The following is an 18,296-nucleotide window of genomic DNA, read 5'->3' on the forward strand; positions in this document are numbered from 1 at the left end:
GAGACCCTCAGTGCACTCCCTGACTGCCTGGCTCTGCACTGCCCCTGGGTGGCTCTGCTTTCTTGCACTGGGGAGAGTGGAGGGAGGACCTCGGATCCCTGCAGCTCTGCTCACAGACGCCCACCCTGGGATGCCAGCGGTGTATTTCCTTCCATCTTCCCAGGCTTGGCAGGAGCACACTGCTTCCCTGCCCTCCTGCCGCACTTGGAGACGAACCAGTGACGTGGCTAGGTGGAGCCCACAGCAAACAGGACAGCTGGTGCCCCACCCAAAAGGCGATGGATGCTGTGCAGCACTACGGGCCCAGTGTTCCCAGATCTTCCTGTTTCTCAAGAGAAGCCAGAAATTCAGATTTTCATGTGAAATCTCTGGATTTCTAAATCCTGGCGACCTGCTCAAGTTTCCCAAAACCCCCTCCAGGGCCCAAGATGGCAACCTCTGATTCCCAACTTCATACCTGGGGATCTCGTTCTCCAACAGCTGTGCGACCTCCCAGCTAGATTGAGGGGGTCTCTGAAAACAAGGCCTCTCCTCGCTCCCTCCCTGTCCAGGCCAACTCTAGGCAGAGGCAGGGGCTGAGAGAGTGTGTTGACTACAGACGGATACGTTGATTGAAGAGTGTGAATCCATGAGTCTGTGTTTCCAAAAGACCATCTGGCACCCAGACACTCTCTCTTCAGCTGCCAGCCCACGCTGGCAAAGCAGAACAGGGGGCCCTCGAAGCCCCACCCCACCACATTCCACAGAAATCAGAGAGCAGAGCCACTCAGAGATGCGCATGGGATCCAAGAGGGTAACACAGAACAATCGCCAAACAAGGCTCAAATGTGTTGAACTTTCACGATGCTAATGAGAACGCAATAACTCTGAAGCCTGGGGAAGCGAAGGAGCTGCGGACTGGGGTCAAGGGCACCAAAGGTCATGTCCTTGCTCTCCTCCTTACCAGTTCTGTGACTTCAGGCAAGTGCTTCACTCCCTTTGAACACTGATGCCAAGTTGATGTCAGGTTCCTGGACTACAGCATGGAGACAACAAGGCCTACTCAGAAGAGTGAGTGTGAAAGTCCCAGGAGGTGACGTGGGGCAAACTGCCCGGCCTGCAGGATGTAACAACCTCATGTGCACTAACGGGCGGCACCGCAAGCAACATAAATTACAACAGCGATATTTTTAAAAAAACAATCTATGTCTCCAGCAGATAGAAGATGTCTCTATGGCTGTCTCTTTCTCTCTGTCTCTCCGCCTTTCAAATAAAATGAAAAAACCAAACATCAATATACATCAAAGCCTTTTCTTTGGCCGGCACCATGGCACCTGGCTCCTGCCTTCGGATCAGCACGGTGCACTGGCTGCAGTGCACTGGCCGCGGCAGCCATTGGAGGGTGAACCAACGGCAAAGGAAGACCTTTCTCTCTGTCTCTCTCTCACTGTCCACTCTGCCTGTCAAAAAAAAAAAAAAAAAAAAAAAAAAGCCTTTTCTTTAACTATTCCTGACCATATGCACCGAACAATATGCTTAGGACAAAAACTACAAAACTTTGAGCGCCGTCTTTTTCAATGCAGCACGATTTATAACAACAGGGATCTGGACACTCAATAGATTCCCGTGGCCAATAAACAATGATGACAAACAACACAGCACAAGTAACAGCACCAAGCAAATGCACCTGGATCCTCCCCACCACCTCATCCCGAGGGCGGGTGTGCAAACGCGTGGACTGCGCAACACAGATTTGAAGACAACGGAAAAATCAAAACAGCTGTTGGGCTGGGATGGGGAGATTGAGAGTAGTTTTTTAAACGCCTTTTACTGATGCTATATTATTGTTTTCACAGCAAATAATATAGTGAGAGGGGAGCTTCATGGGGAGGGAGAAGACAAAAACACAGCTGCCAACAGCAAAACAACTCCTGGCCAAGGCGCCCGAGCTGGGAGGGGTGGTGATGCCAATCAAGAGGAGCATGTAATTACCAGGGGCAGGATGAGGTTGCGCCTGCCCAACCCTGCCCAGGTATCGTGTGTGGCAGCACCTGGTACCAAGTGGGCAGTCAGCCCGTGGTGGCGGGAGCTGCAGCTGCCGCCGCTGCTATGGCTAAAAACACCGCGCAGGAAATCAGGAAATTCAAGTCTGGTTCTGGCTCTGCTGCAGACTCACTGTGAAGGCTCGGGCAAGAGACTCAGTCTCTAAGTCTGCCTCCTCACCTTGTAAAGCAGGAGCAATCAAAAGCCAGCACCATGAAGCCTGGGTTCTACCCTACCACGGGAGCCCAGGCTGTTAGCCTCCCCACCTGCACAGAGAAGGGGCCGCAACAGATTCCCTGTGACCCCCGAGCGCTGGTTGCTTCCATTCTGAGTGGCGGACCAGGACTGCCTTGGAAGATTATAGCACTCTAACGACAGCTGTCATTCACTGAGTGCCTACTGTGTGCTTCACGTGCATTTAATACAGTTACCTGCATTTACCTGTGCTGAGCCCAAAACACTGGAGGCTGCCAGGTTCGGGCTTCACAACTCCCCTCTTCCATCTGAACCTACTCCCTAAAAACCCAAGAGCGGGGGTGGGTGTTTGGCTCAACATTAAGATGCCACTCGAAACACCCGCATCCCATATCAGGCTGCCTGGGTTCCAGTCTCAGCTCCGCTTCAGATCCCAGCTTCCTGCCAATGCACACCCTGGGAGGAAGCAGCTGACGGCACTTGGGCCCCTGCCACCCATGTGGGAGCCCTGGATGGGGCTCCCGGCTTGCAGCTTCAGCCCGGCAGGGGAGGAAATCAGACATTCTTGACCTCAGCACCTCTGCCATTTTGGACTAGATCATTCAGGGGCCATCCGGGCACTGCAGAATTCTTAGCAGCTTCCCTGGCCCTGACTCGGGTGCCAGCAGCCCCCCATCACTGCCCAGTCGTGACAACCAATATGTCTCCAGACAGTGCCGAATGTCTCCCGGGAGACACAATCGCCCCTGCTGAGAACCACTAGCAAAGAAGATCTCCCCCAGTCCCATGGCTTTAAATACCATCCACGCCATCTACCCTGACTACTTCCAAATTTATGTCTGCGGCCTGAACCTCTTCCCTGAACTCCACACTCATATATCCATCGGCCTGATGGATATCTGCACTTGAATGTCTAACAGGTCTCTCCAAGTCAGCATCTCTGACACGGAACTCCTGATCTATGAGGCCCCTGTCAGACCGGCACCTGCTGCAGCCTGCGCCATCGCAGCCAGTGACAACTCCATCCCTCTGCTGCTCCAGCACAACACCTTGGAGCCGTCCCGGACGGACGCTACCTCCCCTCTCTCATCTCATCTCCAAATCCATCAGCGAATGCTGCTGGCTCAGAATAAGCCCAGAATCTGACCTCCTCTCCCCGCTGCCGTCATCCCCACTCCGATCCCAGCCCCAGCTCTCTCTCACCATGATCACTGCCCTAGGCTCCTCCCTGGCCTCCCCCCTATACCTTCGCCCTCCCAGAGTCTCTTTCCACGAAGGGGCCCAGGAATCCTTGATGTGTGCCGGGTGTCAGGCCCAGTGGTTAAGACGCCTGCATCCCACTTCAGAATACTTGAGTTCAGAGCAGGCGTTGTGGTGTAGCCTGTGAAGCCTCCACTTGCAATGCCGGCATCTCGTATGGGCGCCAGTTCCTGTCCTGGCTGCTCCACTTCTGATCCAGCTCTCTGCTATGGCCTGGGAAAGCAGTAGAAGATGGCCCAAGTCCTTGGGCCCCTGCATGCATGTGGGAGACCCAGAAAAAGTTCTTGGCTCCTGGCTTCGGAAGCACAGCTCCAGCCATTGTGGCCAATTGGGGAGTGAACCAGCATATGGAAGACCTTTCTCTGCCTCTGCCTCTCCTTCTCTCTGTAACTCTGACTTTCAAATAAATAAATCTTAAAAAAAAAAAAGTAGATCATGTTCACTCCTGCTCTCCAAACCCCGCAGCTGACCCAGCATAACACAGCAGAGTCCCACATGCCCCTCCACTTGGAGCTCTCTCCTGCCCTCTCCTCTCAGTCACTAGGCCAGGTACACGGGTCCGCTTGATGCCTCCAGGCCTTTGCACCTGCTGTTACTCAGGCTGCCTGGAAGGCTCCTACCCGCAGCACCCCACCCCAGCTCTGCCAGGCTTCGTCCCTTGCCTCCTTCACGTCCCTGCTCCAGTGTCACCTCTGAGGAAGAGGGTCCCTTGAGCCTTTTAATATCTTTTATGTTTTAAAGATTTATTTATTTACTTGAAAGGCAGAATTAGAGAGAGGGAGAGACAGGGAGCAAGCCACCCTCCATCCACTGGTTCGCTTCCCAGATGACCACAACAGCCAGGGCTGGGCCAGGCCAAAGGCAGGAGTCAGGAGCCAGGAGCCAAGAGCCTCATTCAGGTCTCCCACGTGGGTGCAGGGGCCCCAACACTTGGGCCATCTGCTGTTGCTTTTCCCAGGCACATCAGCAGAGAGCTGGATCAGAAGTGGAGCAGCTGGGAGACACCGGATGCCAGTGTCGCAGGAAGCAGCTTTACCCGCTATACCACAACGAAAGCCCCAGTCTTTTTAAATAACAACCCAGCACCCACACCCGCCCCTTTCCCTTCCCGGCTTCATTCTTCTTCCCAGCACTCATCACCATCTGACAAACTGTGTATCTCACTTGTTTACTGATTTACGGTCTGTCTCCTCCTACCAGCACGTGAGCTTCTTGCTAGTTTCACAGGAAGCAGGCAGCATTTGCCTAGCCATCGTATGTTCCTAGCAACCACACTAGCACCTAGCATATAATAGGCACTCAGCAAACACACGTGGCATAAACCTCCAAACTAACACGATATGGTAAAGAGCACTATCAGAGCTGATATTGGGGGGCAGTGAACTAAAGTCCACGCTGCTCCGGTTCTGATCCAGCTCCCTGCAAATGTTCCTAGAAAGCAACGGAGGACGGCTCAAGTACTTGAGTCCCTGCCACCCACATGGGAGACCAGGATGGAGTTTCTGGCTCCTGGCTTCAGCCTAACCCAGCCTGGCCACTGCAGCCATTTGAAGAGTGAACCAGTAGATGGAAGATCTCTCTCTCTTTCTTACTCTGCCTTTCAAATAAATACATCTTTATTAAAAGAGAGTATTATTATTATCTGTATAAAACAAGGGGATTGACACTAAAGAGTGGTTAAAGAACTGGATCCAGATGCCTTAGCTAGAAAGCAGTTGCCACAGACACACTCAGACCCACCCCCAAAGAACCTCCCAGAGTCTAGCATTAGACAGGATTTTTGGATGATTGACAGATCAGTTTTTTGTTTTTTTTTGTTGTTGTTCTTGTTGTTTGTTTGTTTGTTTTTTTGACAGGCAGAGTGGACAGTGAGAGAGAGACAGACAGAGAGAAAGGTCTTCCTTTGCCGGTGGTTCACCCTCCAATGGCCGCCACGGCTGGCGCACTGCAGCCAGCACACCACGCTGATCCGATGGCAGGAGCCAGGTACTTCTCCTGGTCTCCCATGGGGTGCAGGGCCCAAGGACTTGGGCCATCCTCTACTGCACTCCCTGGCCACAGCAGAGAGCTGGCCTGGAAGAGAGGCAACCGGGACAGAATCCGTTGCCCCGACCGGGACTAGAACCCGGTGTGCCGGCGCCGCAAGGCAGAGGACTAGCCTAGTGAGCCGCAGCGCTGGCCAGCTCTTTTTTTTTTTTAAGATTTATTTATTTATTTGAAAGTCAGAGTTACACAGAGAGAGGAGAAGCAGAGAGAAAGGTGTTCCATCTGCTGGTTCACTCCTCAAATGGCCGCAACAGCCAGAGATGCACCAATCTGAAGCCAGGAGCCAGGAGCTTCCTCCAGGTCTCCCATGCAGGTGCAGGGGCCCAAGGACTTGGGCCATCCTCCACTGCTCTCCCAGGCCATAGCAGAGAGCTGGCTCGGAAGTGGAGCAGCCGGGACTTGAAACCGCGCCCATATGGGATGCTGGCACTGGTGGCGGCGGCTTTACCCCCAACACCACAGCGCCAGCCCTGACAAATCAGCTTTTAAAAACATTTAAGAGGGGCCAGTGCTGTGGCATAGCAGGTAAGCCGCCACCTGCAGTGCTGGTATCCCATATGGACGACAGTTCAAGTCCCAGCTGCTCCACTTCCAATCCAGCCCTCTGCTATGACCTGGGAAAGCAGTAGAAGATGGCCCAAGTCCTTGGGTCCCTGCATGTGCGTGGGCCAGAAGCTCCAGGCTCCTGGCTTTGGATAGGCCCAGCTCTGGCCATTGAGGCCATTTGGAGAGTGAACCAGCAAATGGAAGACCTCTCTCTCTGCCTCTATAACTCTGCCTTTCAAATAAATAAATCTTAAAAATAAAAAGTGCTTACTTTTAAAATAAACAAGCACTTAAGAATATTAATTACCCAAGGTAAAAAAAAAAAACCTTGACTCTAATCTCACAATTTATACAAAATAGATAATGGACTTATATATAAAACTTATATGTAAAACTATATGTTTCCTTATATGTAAAACTTCTTTTAGGGAGAAAAAAATAGGAAAATTCTCTGGAAGTTTAATAGGCAAGGAGTTCTTGCACTTGATACCAAAAGCACCACTCATAAGGGAAATTTGATAAATTGGCTTCATCAAAACTAAAGCTGGTTGCTCTGTAGGATGAGAAGACACAAGCCAGGAGAAAATATTGGCAAACTAGACATCCGACAGCAGACTGATACCTGAAAATCCAATAGCAAAAGAAATGAATAATCCAATTATAAAATGGGCAAAGATATGAACAGACAACACCAAAGAGGACATAGAGATGGCAAATCGTGTGTGAAAAGATGTTCAACAGCACCAGGCATTAAAGAAATGCAAATTAAGACCACTAGACACCTCTCAGAATGTCTAAATAAAAAATAGTGACAACATAAATGCTAGAACGGCTGCAGAACCCTGGATCATTCACACACTGCTAGTGAGAATGTAAAATACTACAGCTACAGTGGTAGTCTTAAAAAAACTAAACATGCGGTTAGCATAAGACTCATCAATTATACTCCTGGGCATTTATCCCAGAAAAATGAAAACTCAGGTTCGTACAAAAACCTGCAAACTAAAAACTGGAACCAGACCAGATGTCCTTCAACAGGTGAACAGTTAAACCAGCTGGGGTATGAGCCACTTCATGGAATATTACTCAGTAACAAAAAAGAATGACCCGGCTGGCGCCGCAGTTCTCTAGGCTAATCCTCCGCCTGCGGTGCTGGCACACCGGGTTCTAGTCCCAGATGGGGCACCAGATTCTGTCCCGGTTGCTCCTCTTCCAGTCCAGCTCTCTGCTGTGGTCCGGGAAGGCAGTGGAGGATGGCCCAGGTCCTTGGGCCCTGTGCCTGCATGGGAGACCAGGAGGAAGCACCTGGCTCCTGGCTTCGGATTGGCACAGCACGCCAGCCGTGGCAGCCATTTGGGAGGGTGAACCAACAGAAGAAGACTTTTCTCTCTGTCTCTCTCTCTCACTGCCTACTCTGCCAGAAAAGAAAAAAAGAAAAGAAAAGAAAAGAAAAGAAAAGAAAAGAAAAGAAAAGAAAAGAAAAGAAAAGAAAAGAAAAGAAAAAGGATGACCCATTGATACACACAATGACTTGGATGAATCTCCAGAGAATTATGTTGAAAAAAGTTCATTTCAGTGCCAGGATAATTCAACAGGAAAGAATAGTCATTTCAAAAAACGGTGACAGGAAAACTTGATGTTCACATACTAATGCATGAATATCCAGGAATCTAGGACCTCAACTTCACCCTATATACAAAACCAACCCAAAATGGGTCAAGGACCTAAATGTAAGACCTGAAATTACAAAAATCTAAGGGGAAAAAAAAAAAAACATGGCCATGAGCCCTCATAACTTTGGATTAGGCAATGGTTTCTTAGATACAACATCACAAGCTAAAGAAAAAATAGATAATGCTCCACTTCCACTCCAGCTCTCTACTACAGTCTGGGAAAGCAGCAGAAGACTGCCCAAGTCCTTGGGCCCCTGCACCCACATGGGAGACCTGGAAGAAGCTCCTGGTTCCTGGCTTCAGATTGGTCCAGCTCTGGCCATTGCAGCCATTTTGGGGGTAAACCAGTGGGTGGAAGACCTCTCTGTCTCTGCCTCTCCATAACTCTGCCTTTCAAATAAATCTTTAAAAAAAAAAAAATGGGTAAGTGATCTGAATAGACATTTCTATAAACAAAATAAATGACTAATAAACTCACAAAAACTACTCAACATCATTAGCCACCAGGGAAATGCAAATCAAAACCACAATGAGATATCATTTTACACTCATCAGGATGGTTAAAATCAGAAGACAGGCCTGTGGCACCAGCATCCTATACGAGCACCAGTTTGAGTCCTGGCTGTTCCACTTCCGATCCAGCTCTCTGCTATAACCTGGGAAAACAGCAGAAGATGGCCCCAGTCCTTGGCCCCTGCACCCACATGGGAGACTCAGAAGAAGCTCCTGGCTCCTGGCTTCAGACTGGCCCAGCTCCAGCCGTCGTGGCCATTCGGGGAGTGAACCAATGAATGGAAGATATCTCTCTCTCTCTCTCTCTCTCTCTCTCTCTCTGCTTCTGCCTCTCTGTAACTCTGCCTTTCAAATAATAAATAAATAGATCTTTTTAAAAAAAAAATCAGAAGACAGATAATAACAAGTGTTGGCAAGGACGTAGCAAAACTGGAACACTCGCACACTACAGGTGGGGATGTAAAATGGTAGTTGCTTTAGAAAACATTCCAGCAGTTTCTCAAGGGTTAAACAAAGCGTTACCACATGACATATGGTATATACACAAGAGAAATGAAGATCTATGTCCACGTAAAAGCTTACACATGAGGAACAGGCCCTTGGCACAGCAGTTAAGACAATGTTTGGGACAACCACAGCCCCTATCAATCAGAGTGCCTGCATTTAAGTCCCAATTCCAGCTCCCTGCTAATGTGCACCCTGGGAAGCAGCAGTGACGCCTCAAGGACTTGGGTCCTGGCCACCCCCACAGGAGACCTGTATTGAGTTCCAGCCTCCTGGCTTCGGCCTGACCCAGCCCCAACTGTTGCAGGCATTTGGGGAGTGACCCAGCAGATGGAAGATCTCTGTGTACCTCTCTTACTCTTTTCCTTTCAAATAAGTAAAAATAATTAAACATTACTTTTTAGAAAAACTTGTATGTAAAAACGAATAGCAATACTGCTAGTAGACAAAGCTACAACCCAAATGACCACCAGCTGATGAATGGGCAAATAAAATGTAGTCTACTTCTACAATGGAACATTACTCAGCAACAAGAAGGAATAGGTACTGCCACACACTACAGCTCGGACAAACCTGGAAAACATCATGCTAGATGCAAGCAACCCGGCACAAAGGACTATCATTTGTACAGTTCTGTTTCTATGAAATGTCCACAGAGAGGCAAATCTGCAGAGACAGAAAGTAGATTGGTGGTTGCTAGGAACAGAAGTACTAGGGTGAAATGGGGGGGACTGCTAAAGGTCACCAGGCTTCCTTTTGGGGTGATGAAAGTGTTCCAAAATCGATTCTGTTGACGGTTGCATTACTCTGGGAGTATACTAACCACCAACAATGGTGTACACTTCAATGAGAACTGTATGAGATGTGAATTCTACTGCAATACAACTCCCACCAAAAAAGCCAATTCCAAAAACGTAGATACTCTATGATTTCATTTACATAACATTTTTGAAATAGAATTTTAAAACTGGAGTGATTACAAAGGGTGAGGGGGTGGAGGAAGAGAAGGAGGTGTGTGAGGTCATGAAAGGGGAATGGGGGAGAAAGACCTGTGGCACAGAGGGCTAAAGCCTCTGCCTGTGCCCTGGCAGGCCATATCAGAGCCCTGGCTGGAGGCCCAGCTGCTGCACTTCTGATCCAGATCCCTGCTGATGCTCCTGGGAAAACAGCAGAAGACGGCCCAAGTGCTTGGATTCCTGCCGCCCATGGGGGACACTGGGAATGGAGTTCCGGGCTCCTGGTGTGGGCCCAAGCTGTTGTAGTCATTTGATGGATAATATCTCTCTCTCTCTCTCTCTCTCTCTCTCTCTCTCTCTCTCGCTTTCTCTCTCTCGGGATTCTGCTTTTCAAATAAATAAATCTTTAAGAAATTAAAAAAGGAGGGGGAAACATTAAGTGCTTGTAGGGTGACCAGACGGTTCAATACTTCTCTGCAGTGGTGAATACAAAAACCAGCACATGACAAACTGTGTAGACCAAACACACACACAGACAAGTGAAACTGGGGAGGCCTGCACGAGACCCGGGGAGCCTACCGACGTCAGCGGTGACGGTGGTTCTGCACAACGAAAGGGGCCAAGGGAACAGAGAGCTCGCTGCAGCTTCCTCAGAGCAGCAGGCAGACCCACACTATCTCAATAAAACTTCTAATTAAAAAGAAACGCTGACATCACAAAGAAAACCATTGTGTTCTCAATTTCCCTTCTGATTGCACAGAAGAGAGCGCTTCTGGCGCAGGTGTATCATTGCTCTTAACAGCTGCTTTATCCCCTTTAACAAGGAGGAACAGGCTGCAGGCTCAATGCCCAGACAAGGGAATCCGGCTAGAATTTAAAATGCACGTTGATTTGACAGTGTTGTTTATTTTATCTGGATGATGGAAGGCAGAATTAAGAACACAGATTCCGGAGCCTGCCAGTCAAGGGTTCCAATTCCAACTCTGCCACTTGCTAGCCGCCTGCTCTGGCCCTGTCACCTTGTCTGCAAGATGCAAGGGACACCAGTACCTACCACGCACGCCTGTGCGCGTGTGAGCGCCTGACACCCGGTTCCAGCCACTGCTGTCAGCACCCTAACAAGGGCTCAGCCCTCTGCCCCTCCCCGCTCACCTGCGCACTTGGTGCGGCTACGCAGGGGCGGCCCGGGGCGGCCGGTGCCGCCGTCCCCGGGCCGCGTGAGCAGCACGCTGATCTCGTACTCCGTGTCGGGGTCCAGGTGCCACAGCTTGTAGGTCTGCAGGCTGACGGCGTGCACCTCGGCCCAGGGGCCGCGGGCCATGCGGTACTCGATCTCCTTGCGCACGATGGGCCCGTCGCCGATGATGGAGTTGGTGTTGAGCTGGATGATGAGGTAGGTGGGGCCGGCCCGCAGTAGCTGAGGGGGCGCGATGGGGGTGGGGGGCTCTGCGAGGAGATGCGGAGACCTGGTCCCCAATTCTGCCTCCCATTATAGCCAAGCCCCAAGGGCCCCTGCGTCCTTCCAGGCCCCTCAAGCAGCTACCAAGCCCTCGACCAAACCCGATCTGGAGCCCCGGCCCCACCCCGGGGCCCTAAGGCGGACCACACCCTCAACTCCCGCGGCCTCAGGAAGCTCTCACTTGACCCCGCCCTCTCGGACCCCGCCCCTCACAAGCCCCGCCTCCGCAGGCGTGGGCGCGCTGACCCTTGACGATGAGCTCCGCGAAGTTGGAGACGCCCGCACCGCGCGGGGCCTGAGACACGCAGCGGTACAGGTCCTGCTCGGCGCGGCCCACGGCTACCAGCGGGAAAGTGGCCAGGAAGCGCCGGTGGCTGATGTGCCGCACACCGGCCGCGGGCACCAGCGCCCCGCTCTGCCGCTGCGGAGAAAGGGGGTGGCGGAGTCGGGCGGCCGTCGGGGTCCCGTGCTCGCTCCGGCCCGGGCCAAGGGAGGGGGTCACCGACCTTGCTCCCTGTGGCCGTCCCGCTGTGTAGCACAGGGCTCCCCAGGGACGCGCGGGCCCCGGGGAGGCTGCCCGCCCGCCCTCACCTGCAGGAGGAAGCGCTCGGCCTCGGCCGCTCTGCCCGCCGCCATGCACTGGAACGACGCGTTCTGGCCAGCGTTGACCTCCACGTCGCCCAGGCGGGAGAAGTGCGGGGCCTTTGCTGCGGGAATGGAGCGCGGGGTTGAGCTTGGCAGGGGCGGCGGCCGCGGGCACCCCTCACCCCTACGCCCCGGTGGGCCGGGACTCACCGCAGGGGTAGCTGAGAAGCAGGATGTCATCCAGGCCCATGTAGCCCCTGCGGTCGGGGGAGATGAGGGCCTCAAACAGCACCTGCCGAGGCAGAAGGGCCCCTGTCACGCCCACATCCCTACTGCCCGGCCCAGGACGTGCCCTCAAGGGGCGTCCTCAGCCAGCAGAGGACAGCCCAGCCTACACGGGCCCTCCCTACCAAACCCACCAGTGGAAGCACCCACAGCCAACAGGCTCCAGGCCACAGGTGCCAGTCCACCTGCATAGTTCCCTACAGGCAGCCAAACCCTTCCAGACAGGCGGGGTCTCCATGTGGGCACAGTTCCAACTCATCCCTCACTCCTCCTATGAATCATGACCTCTCACGCTGGACCCGCACTGACCCCTGCCCGTGACCGCAGATGGACTCCTAATACCTAACACAGACTAATGCTAGCCTCAGGTGCTCCCCCGCTCTGACCTCAGGCTGACACCCCTGCCCGCCCCCACCAGGTTCAGGCTGACCACAGACTGGGCCCAGCCCACCTGATATTCACTGGGCCAGAAGGTGCTGACGGCCAGCTCCGCCTGGTGCCACTGACGGCCGTGGGATCCAGTCATATTCCAGACAGCGCTGCCCAGGGGGCCCCCGTTAACACGCACGTAGACGCCCAGGGTGCCTGGGCTGTGTCCGTCCCTGCTGTACAGGAAGTAGCTGAACTGCACGCAGTGGGTGTCATTCTCGCTCAGGCTCTGGAAGATGACGTGGGCCCGCTCGCCCGGGGCATGCTGGGAAGCATTGACCATCAGGTAGGAGCCTGGGAAGAGAGGAGGAAGAGTCAGGAGGTGAGGCTATCTTGGGGGTGGGGGGAGGGACACAGAGGAGGGGCAGAAACAAAGGAGTCGGTTCTGAGTTCTGGTCCCTGTTCTGCCTCCCTGGGGAAGGCCCTTCTAGTCCCAGCATCTGTTTCCCAAAGAGGAGGCAGTGCAGCAAAAAACACAGACCTGACTTTCTAAAAACCCGTTTCGGCCCCTCACCGGCTACAGGACACAGTCCAAGGCCCCACGGTTCCTGAACCACAGCTTTCCCCTGGCTCCAGCTGTCCCCGGCGGCACGGACTTAGCTCAGGAGTCACATGGCTGGCATAGACAGCACCCCACCACCACCAGGCTGCCTCTTCCAAAGGCCTCCCTCCTGGCCCCGGGATCATGAACAACGTCACGTCTGTGAGGCACCAGGCTGGGAAGTCTCGGGGCTCTACTCCATCCCCGAGCAGGCTCTGAACCTACACTGAATGAAATGTAGGACAGAGCGTGAATGAAAGGACATTCACTTCCAGTCCGTACCCCCCGGGTCTCATTTCCTGCAATACAGATTCGCTAGATGTCCCACGTGGAGAAAGGCAGCCCAGCCCCTTCCGCACAGATCCAGGCCGTGTGCTGTACCACATGGGTAGAAGCTGACGGGACCCCTCAGGACCTGGCTGGGAAGAAGGCTGGGGAGCTGCCACTGGGGCTCCTCCCACGGCAGCCACTCAGCGCAGCCGCCTCCCAGACCTGGCTGCCGGCCAGCACAAGCTCATTCAGATCCCGCCCCAGGAGGGCTCCCCGGGGACTCCACAGAAGGGGCTCCTGCTCATCTCTGTGAGCCAGGAGGAAGCTGCGGAGGCAGGCGGCTCCTGGGTCCATCCTGGCCGGGAGGTAAGCACAACTCGCAGCCCAGGATGGGACAAGATCCAGGTCTCCCTGGGCCATGTCCTTGAGCACGGGGGTGTGCCCTGCTACTCCTTCCCATCTCATGTGCCTCTTGCCTCTCCCGCCCCTCGGCCTCTCTCTGCTGTCACTCCGCACCCCTCCGCCTCCGTCCCATGCATTTCTGTCCCTGTCCCACTTGCCACCTGCCCCAGAATCAGCAGCAGGTACATTTCTTGCTCCCCTTCCTCACGGGCTGGGTCTCTGAGTGTAAGAGAAAGACAAGCAGTGCCCACCCAGGATGGTCGGGACTGGAAAAGGTAAAGTCAAATCCTCTCTCTTGGACGCGAGAGCCCACTGTGTGCCAGGCGCTGAGGAGTGGCGAGGCCCACCCAGGGGCCCTGCCGTGGTGGGTGCCGTGCCACAGCAGATGCCAGCTCAGCCATGCTGGGAGCCCTGGGTCACTACGATGATAGGGGAAAGGTGAGGGGTCTTTAGGCTGCCCCGTCCTGGGGTTCACTCAGAAAGCCCATTAGGTTCTCACGCTGTCATGTCCTCTGACACAGCCCCTATCAGTAACCTCCGTCTGCCTTATCCTTTTCCTAATTCCCAGTCGATTCTGCACCCAGTGAAGAGGGGTACTGTTATTGGGTCTCCTCATATACCCCCAACAGCAGCACCTAAACAGCCAAGCCCCAACACCCCCGCCCCGGGTGCTCTGCACTTTATATGTGCTATCTAGTAACCCTCTAAGTAGGCTGCTGTTCTCCCCATTTTGCAGTTAGGATCATGGGGGCTCAGAGAAGGGAAGTGACCTCCCCAAGGTCACACAGCCGGTAAATGACTTCGAGCCTCTGGAATGACTTCATAAGGGCCAAAATCAGAGTAGGAGGCCCATACTAGAATCCATAAAATGAGTCTCCTGGCTCGCAGTCCAACGCTCAGGATGCCCCAAGTACCCCAGCCCAAAGTGGGGGCGCAGCAGGGTAGAAGTCAGGGAGGATCTGGGACTTGCAGGAAGATGAGACAGAGGAAGGTTCTGCACACATCCGGCCCTGATGTCACTGCTCTGTCAGCATCTGCCCCAAGACCCACAAGACGGCCTCCCAGGGGAGGACAAAGTAGGGAAACCTGGCAGAGTGGGGCGGAGCCTGAGCTAAGCTGCAAGGGGTTTAACCCTCAGCTGTAAAGGCGTTGATTACTTGAACCTGCACCCGCTTTACAAGAGACACTGCCTGACATGCAGGATCAGACAGCGCCACCGGAACTGCTTCTGCAAGAGAACAGAGCGGGACGGTGCGGTGCGGGAGAGGAGGCTCACCGTGGGGCAGGTCCGCAGGGGCCCGGGCGCCAGGCTGGATCCGCACGCGCTCCCACTGGAAGTCGTCGTCCTGGGCCTGGCTGTACTCGCAGGGTGCTGCCGGGTCACTCACCTCCTCGAAGGTGCAGCCGGCTGGGAAGGCAGAGCCAGCTCAGCCCAGGCTGGGGCAGGGCTGCCCACCAGGAAGGCTCCTGGGGCTGCTCTCCCGTCCCTCCACCCAGACCCACTCCTCTCCTCTCCCTCTCTCCAGGACCCTCCCCCACTGCTCCCTCCAACTCACAAAACTGCCCCTCTTCCACCCTCTTCCTCTACCCTGCCCCCATCCCAATACCAAGACCTCCCCCACACCACCCACTCCCAGGCACTTCCCAAGGACCTCCCACTACTCATCACCCTCAAAGACCCTCTTCAGGAACCGGCGCTGTGGCGCAGTGGGTAAAGCTGCCGCCTGCAACGTTGGCATCCCATATGGGCGCCGGTTCATGTCCCCACTGTTCTGTTTCCCATCCAGCTCCCTGCTAATGTGCCTGGGAAAACAGCACAAGATGGCCCGCGTGCTTGAGTCTCTGCACCCATGTGGGAGACCTGGGTGAAGCTCCTGGCTCCTGGCTTCGGCCTGGCCTAGTGCTGGCTGTTGCAGCCATCTAGGGATTGAACCAGCAGATGGAAGATCTCTCTCTGTTCCTCCCCTCTCTCTAACTCTTTCAAGTAAATAAATAAATCTTTAAAAAAATTAAAAAGTCCCTCCTCAATACAGACAGTTATCATTATTGCTGTGTCATCAGAACCCCATGACAACTCATGAGATGGACTAGAACCAGCCCCATTTCACAGACAAAGCAACTGAGGTCCCAAGAGGCTGAGTGACTTTCTCAGGGCCACCCAGCTAGGGACAGAGGTGAGGTCTGAACCCAGGTCTCCTGACTGCTCCTTGGGGTTCGCCCAGAGGACAGAGTAGGCCCCAAGCCAGCCTGACAGCACCTCCAGGAAAACAACCACTGCCACCCCCAATCGACTCAGGCTTAGGACAAGCCCAGCACAACACCTAACACCACAGTGCAGCATCACATCCGTTGCCCCTGGGGGGATACATTCCTAGGCCCCCAGTGATGCCTGAAACCACAAACGGTTCTGGACCCCTATGTGAGGGTCCTTCAGAATGTCCGTGGGAAAACAGAATTGCAAGTCTGGGCTGGGGCAGGCATTGGGCCCAGTGGTTAGGATGCATCCCGTATCAGTGTCTGGGTTTGGCTCCATTCTCCATTCCAGCTCCCTGCTAATGTACACCCTGGGAGGCAGCAGGTAATGACTCAAGTGCTTGCCACCCACGTGGGCCCCCTGGATTGAGTTCCTGGCCCCCAGCTTCCACCTGCTCAGCCCCAGCCATCACAGGCACTTGGGTAATGGAGATGGGAGCTTTCTCTCTCTCTCTCTCTCTCTCTCTCTCTCTCTCTCTCTCCATCTGAAATAAAAAGTACAAATTTATTTTGAGGCAAAAAAATTTCAGTACAAAAAAAGTTTGCATATAATATGTAGAAAATGCATATTACAAAAAAAACTATGCATGGACTTCAAAATTGTTTTTGCACCAAAATAAATTCATATTTTAATTCCACTCTCCCAGGAACTTTTTGAAGTACCCTTGTATATAATGTGCTTTTTCCTGTATATACCTACCTATGCTAAGGTTTAAGTTTATAAATGATGCACAGTAAGAGGTGAATTGCAAAAACTAATACTAAAATAGAACAAGTCTAACAATAAACATTATTTAAAACTTAGGAGATTTTTATTTCTGGAATTTTCCATTCAATATTTTTGGACCACAGTTGACCCCAGATAACTGACACCATGGAAAGCGAAACCCCGTGTGGGCTGAGGGGAGGATAAGGCATTATTTGTACTCCACAGATGGCAGGGGATTCAGGCCTTGCCCAAAATCAGCCAACTCAGGTCTCTGCATGCGGGAACGGAACACACAAAACACAGTCTTGTGTGCACTGAGCAGTGTGTGACTTGAGGAAGCAAACAGCCATGATTTGGAACGGATATGAAGCCGTTTAAATGAGAAGGGGAGGGAGGGAGGGGGGATTGCAATGGAGGTGAGGCCGCTGGCTGCTGACGAGGCCCAGGGATCGCAGCTGGCTCATCAAAGCCCTGAGCCCAGCACCTAATAAAACCGGGAACATGGCCGGTTCAGAGAGGAGCTACAAACCGGTGCCTGCAACCACCCCCAAACCTCAGTGCCTGCGAGGCAGCCGAAGCATCGGAGAACAGCAAAACGCCTGAGCAAGTGGCGAACAAGCAGGCACGAGCTGGCCCAGGCTCTGTCCTGGGTGCCTGCCAGCCCCTGGTACTTCCATTCGACAGACGAGGTGACAGGCTTCGAGGAGTGCAGGGATCTGTCCACAGTACAGCATGGCAGCTCGTGAGGGCACTGTGGCACCAGACAGACTTGGGACAGAACCCTGGCTCTGTAATTTGCTAACTCCTGTGACCGTGGGCAAACTGAGCCTATTTCCCCACGCAGAGACGGGGTTGGTAAGCACTCGAAGCGGTGGCCCTCGTAGCACAGTACCTAGCACGTGGAAGTGCTCAAAAAAGAGCAGCTCCTACTATGTGCTGCTGGCGCCTCCATGAGGAACAGAGGCGGGGTCTGAACTCCAGCGCCAAAGTCCGTGCCTCCTACAGGGAAACGATTTTGTAGGAGGTGCAGCAAACCTGGGCTGCTTCCCAGCCTCAGGAAGAGGAGAGAAAGGGGGCAGACGGGAACCAGGGAGCAGCAGGTGCAGCGCTTGGTGCTGTCGCTTCGGGGGCTCCATGGCTTCCTCGGCTTCTCTAGCTGCTTCCATGACGTAACACAGAGGAGCACGCCGCTGTCGGGGCCTCTGCTCGTCTTGCACTCCATCAGTGTGCAGAGATGAGATGCGGGCATGCGGCTGGCACCAAGCGGTGCAGAAAGTAACAGAAGATTCTCTGCAGGACCCGGAAGGCCTGGCTGCCCCTTCGAGCCTGCAGAGCCCTGGGGGGCAGCATGCCCTATGACCTGAGAGGGACCAGTAAGTTTTAACCCCATTGGTGCTGGAAGGGCCTCAGCTCTCCCTCTAGAAAATGACCCACAGTGCATCACAGAGAGAGGACATGGCCAATAGGGATGGCCAGGGAGGGCTTCCTGGAGGAAGAAGACAGCTGACTTCTGCCTGGGGCTCAAGTCCTTCTTCCTTCAAAAACTGCAAGGCAGCTACCCCAAGATTGCCCACTCATGGCCTGGGGTAAACCTGAGAGTGCTGACTCCTTCGCTTCTTCTGGTCCATCCTGAGCCAGGCCATATGAC

At 53.6% G+C, this 18,296-nt stretch overlaps 1 protein-coding gene across 9 annotated transcripts in view; it reads right to left on the minus strand.

The window, feature by feature from the left end:
- Positions 1-18,296, minus strand: part of PTPRU (protein tyrosine phosphatase receptor type U) — an 87,055-nt gene that overhangs the window by 55,913 nt on the left and 12,846 nt on the right. For all 9 annotated transcript variants that reach the window (XR_016211172.1, XM_051856778.3, XM_051856777.3 and 6 more), the window contains exons 2-7: positions 14,963-15,094; positions 12,496-12,767; positions 11,970-12,051; positions 11,766-11,881; positions 11,421-11,595; positions 10,868-11,161 (exon numbers count right to left, since the gene is read on the minus strand). Coding sequence is in view for 8 of the 9 variants with exons in the window: in XM_051856778.3 (XP_051712738.1) it covers positions 10,868-11,161; positions 11,421-11,595; positions 11,766-11,881; positions 11,970-12,051; positions 12,496-12,767; positions 14,963-15,094 (1,071 nt within the window). In the remaining variant the exon portion in view is untranslated. The remainder of the gene's footprint in view (positions 1-10,867; positions 11,162-11,420; positions 11,596-11,765; positions 11,882-11,969; positions 12,052-12,495; positions 12,768-14,962; positions 15,095-18,296) is intronic.

This window comes from Oryctolagus cuniculus, chromosome 7 (assembly GCF_051225735.1).
Source record: "Oryctolagus cuniculus isolate XC-2025 breed Fujian yellow rabbit chromosome 7, ASM5122573v1, whole genome shotgun sequence".
In the NCBI taxonomy this organism is placed as follows: Eukaryota; Metazoa; Chordata; class Mammalia; order Lagomorpha; family Leporidae; genus Oryctolagus; species Oryctolagus cuniculus.